A 2558-nucleotide genomic window follows, 5' to 3' on the forward strand; every position below is an offset into this window, starting at 1 on the left:
TAGAAAGGTGTCTGTGTTTCATATCTTACATTACGGTACCGAGTGTAACAGGAAAAAGGATCCATATCTAAGACTCAAGTCAGTACTCCATTATGGAGACAGACACACAGATAACGTTAATGAAAAGTGAAGAGATTTCTTTAGAGGCTACTTGTTAACACACATTTTAAAATTAAAACAAAAACCCTTTGTACATATAAAAAATACAGCTGACTCCACGTTTTGATTTATGAAAAATAAATTTATTACATAACACCTTGTTTTTAACAATGTTCAATTATTTTTTATTCAGAATACTTGTGTCATTCATGTAAAATAGTTTGATACAGTACATTGTATGTTATAGGTTTTTTTTTCCTCAAAAATTCTAAGGCTCTCCTACTCCTTCTCCTTTGCTGAAGTAAGGGCACCCTAAACAACGTGCGAACAAGTTTTCAAAAGGAAAATTAACTGAACAAAATCTTAATAGCACTACACCAACCAGCTTTAAAATCAGGACGAAAATATTTGAATTGGATGCCGCACCTTTTTAAGGAAGTTATCATTCATGCTTTTTTCATCTTAAAGCATGCTCACAAATCAGCAACACCAACAGGAAAAATAAAACACTGTCTATGACAATCATTTTAGTTTGTTTGCTGAACCAAACAGGTTTATATCAATGACAACATATTTAATTACTATCAAATAGCAGCTTTAATACCAGTCAAGTCATAGATTGAAAATAAAAACAAACTTATAAGTCGGAAGTTAATCTTTGGGAGTTTTGAAACCTTTCTGGAAAAACTATGTGGCTTTTTGTACTTTCAAAAAAATCCAAGCAATATTCTTGGTCAGAAAACACTGATTAATGTAGAAAATGAATCAGCCCACTGATAAGACACTAAAAAGAAAGGTGTACCAAAATAATCTCATTTTGAGTCTTGGTTATTTCGTTAACATATACTGTATGTTTCAAGTACCAGTTAAACTTTGTGTCTGTGTGTGTACTATTGGTCAGATAATGTTGTTACACTGAAAAAATTCACCACATACAAAGACAAATGCTTGCCCCTAGCACATTCACAGCTTCAACTGCTACAGACTGTCACTGAAAAAAATGCATTGGTCAGTCTGAACCATGTCAAGTAAACTATGGAAGTAGCAAATCCACAACACAAACTGTGCTAGCACTTTCTTTTCAAGTCTAACTCCAAAATAGGTACAACTTGGAAGCCACTACCCCAATCTGTGAAAAGTGGTGGAACTTGGCTACTGGACATTTTGAAGATGTGGTTGTACAGTACATTCTCATGGCCCATACCAGGTTCCCGCGGAGAGCTGCACAGTCAGCCCTGCAGCATTCGCAACAGTGCATGGACAAGATTCCGATGCAGCTCAGTACCGATGTGTCTGATGTGAGTACTGTGGAGGCTGCTGGGAGGTAGCTGAGTATCCCATGCTGCTCTGCGGCTGTGATGTGCTTGGTCCAGGGTTGGGATAGGCAGCATGTGGATTGGAACGCTGGAAAGGAGAGGAGGGAGAAGTGTGATTCAGGTGCTGCTAGGGGAAGCTCAATCCCAAGCAGCAAAACTTGTATGTGATTGAAGCGTCATTATGTTTCAAGGAAGAAAGGATGTATAGGTTTTGTGCTGCGTACTAACTTCATAATGAAAGACAAAAGCCCCAAATAGTTTAACATCCTCTTCTCTTGAGGAAGGTCAGAAATATTGCTAGTAAATAATATTAAGCCTAGGTTTATTACTATGCTGTGCAAATACATTTTTTTCTATAGGAGTAACCCCTTTTTATGCTGCTTTGTATCTACTGGGTAAATCTGCTTGAGATGTTTACACGGGAACTTGATGTATACATAAAAAATTTAAAGCTTATTTACATGCTTTCTTCAGCAGAAAACTCCCCCCAACACACGTGACTAAAGAATAAAAATGAATATGATAGGAGAAGGCATCACAGAATCCATTTCTGTGGCATTAATACATTTTAAATTACTTTTTCTTCTTCTGAGGCAGGGTGTCACCCTATCACCCAGGCTGGAGTATAATGGTATAATCATTGCTAGGATTACAGGTATGCACCTCCACGCTCAGCTCATTTTTTAAAATTTTTTTGTAGGAACAGGGTCAGGCTATGTTGCCCACGTTAATTTCAAACTCCTGGCCTCAAGTGATCCTCCCCCTCAGCCTTCTAAATCACTGGGATTACGGGCATGAGTCACGGTGCCTGGCCCCTTTAAACTACTGAATCTTATTTTCTGCTACAAGTTTATATACAAAAGTAAAAATATAACCACAGACATGTAAGAAGGATGGTATTCTCAATCCTAAAATGGCACAAAGAGAAAGAATGTGATGGTTTGGGGTTCTCTAATTTTGATCTGTTAGATTATTATTCCCATTCTCACACCTCTCTCTCATACTATTTGTTCCCAAGACAAACACTGTAAGATTAACCAAAACTGGGCCGGGCGCTGTGGTTCACGCCTGTAATCCCAGCACTTTGGGAGGCTGAGGCGGGTGGATCACAAGGTCATGAGATCGAGACCATCTTGGCTAACA

The 2558-nt window shown here is 38.2% G+C and overlaps 1 protein-coding gene across 4 annotated transcripts in view; it reads right to left on the reverse strand.

Moving 5' to 3' along the window:
* Window positions 1-220: 220 nt before the first annotated feature.
* Window positions 221-2558, reverse strand: part of CDK8 (cyclin-dependent kinase 8) — a 152070-nt gene continuing 149732 nt past the window's right edge. For all 4 annotated transcript variants that reach the window (XM_011958551.1, XM_011958543.1, XM_011958522.1 and 1 more), the window contains one exon: window positions 221-1503. In XM_011958551.1, coding sequence (XP_011813941.1) covers window positions 1378-1503 — 126 coding nt within the window. In that variant the 3' untranslated portion in view covers window positions 221-1377. The remainder of the gene's footprint in view (window positions 1504-2558) is intronic.

Source organism: Colobus angolensis, unplaced genomic scaffold, assembly GCF_000951035.1.
Source record: "Colobus angolensis palliatus isolate OR3802 unplaced genomic scaffold, Cang.pa_1.0 Scaffold113, whole genome shotgun sequence".
In the NCBI taxonomy this organism is placed as follows: Eukaryota; Metazoa; Chordata; class Mammalia; order Primates; family Cercopithecidae; genus Colobus; species Colobus angolensis.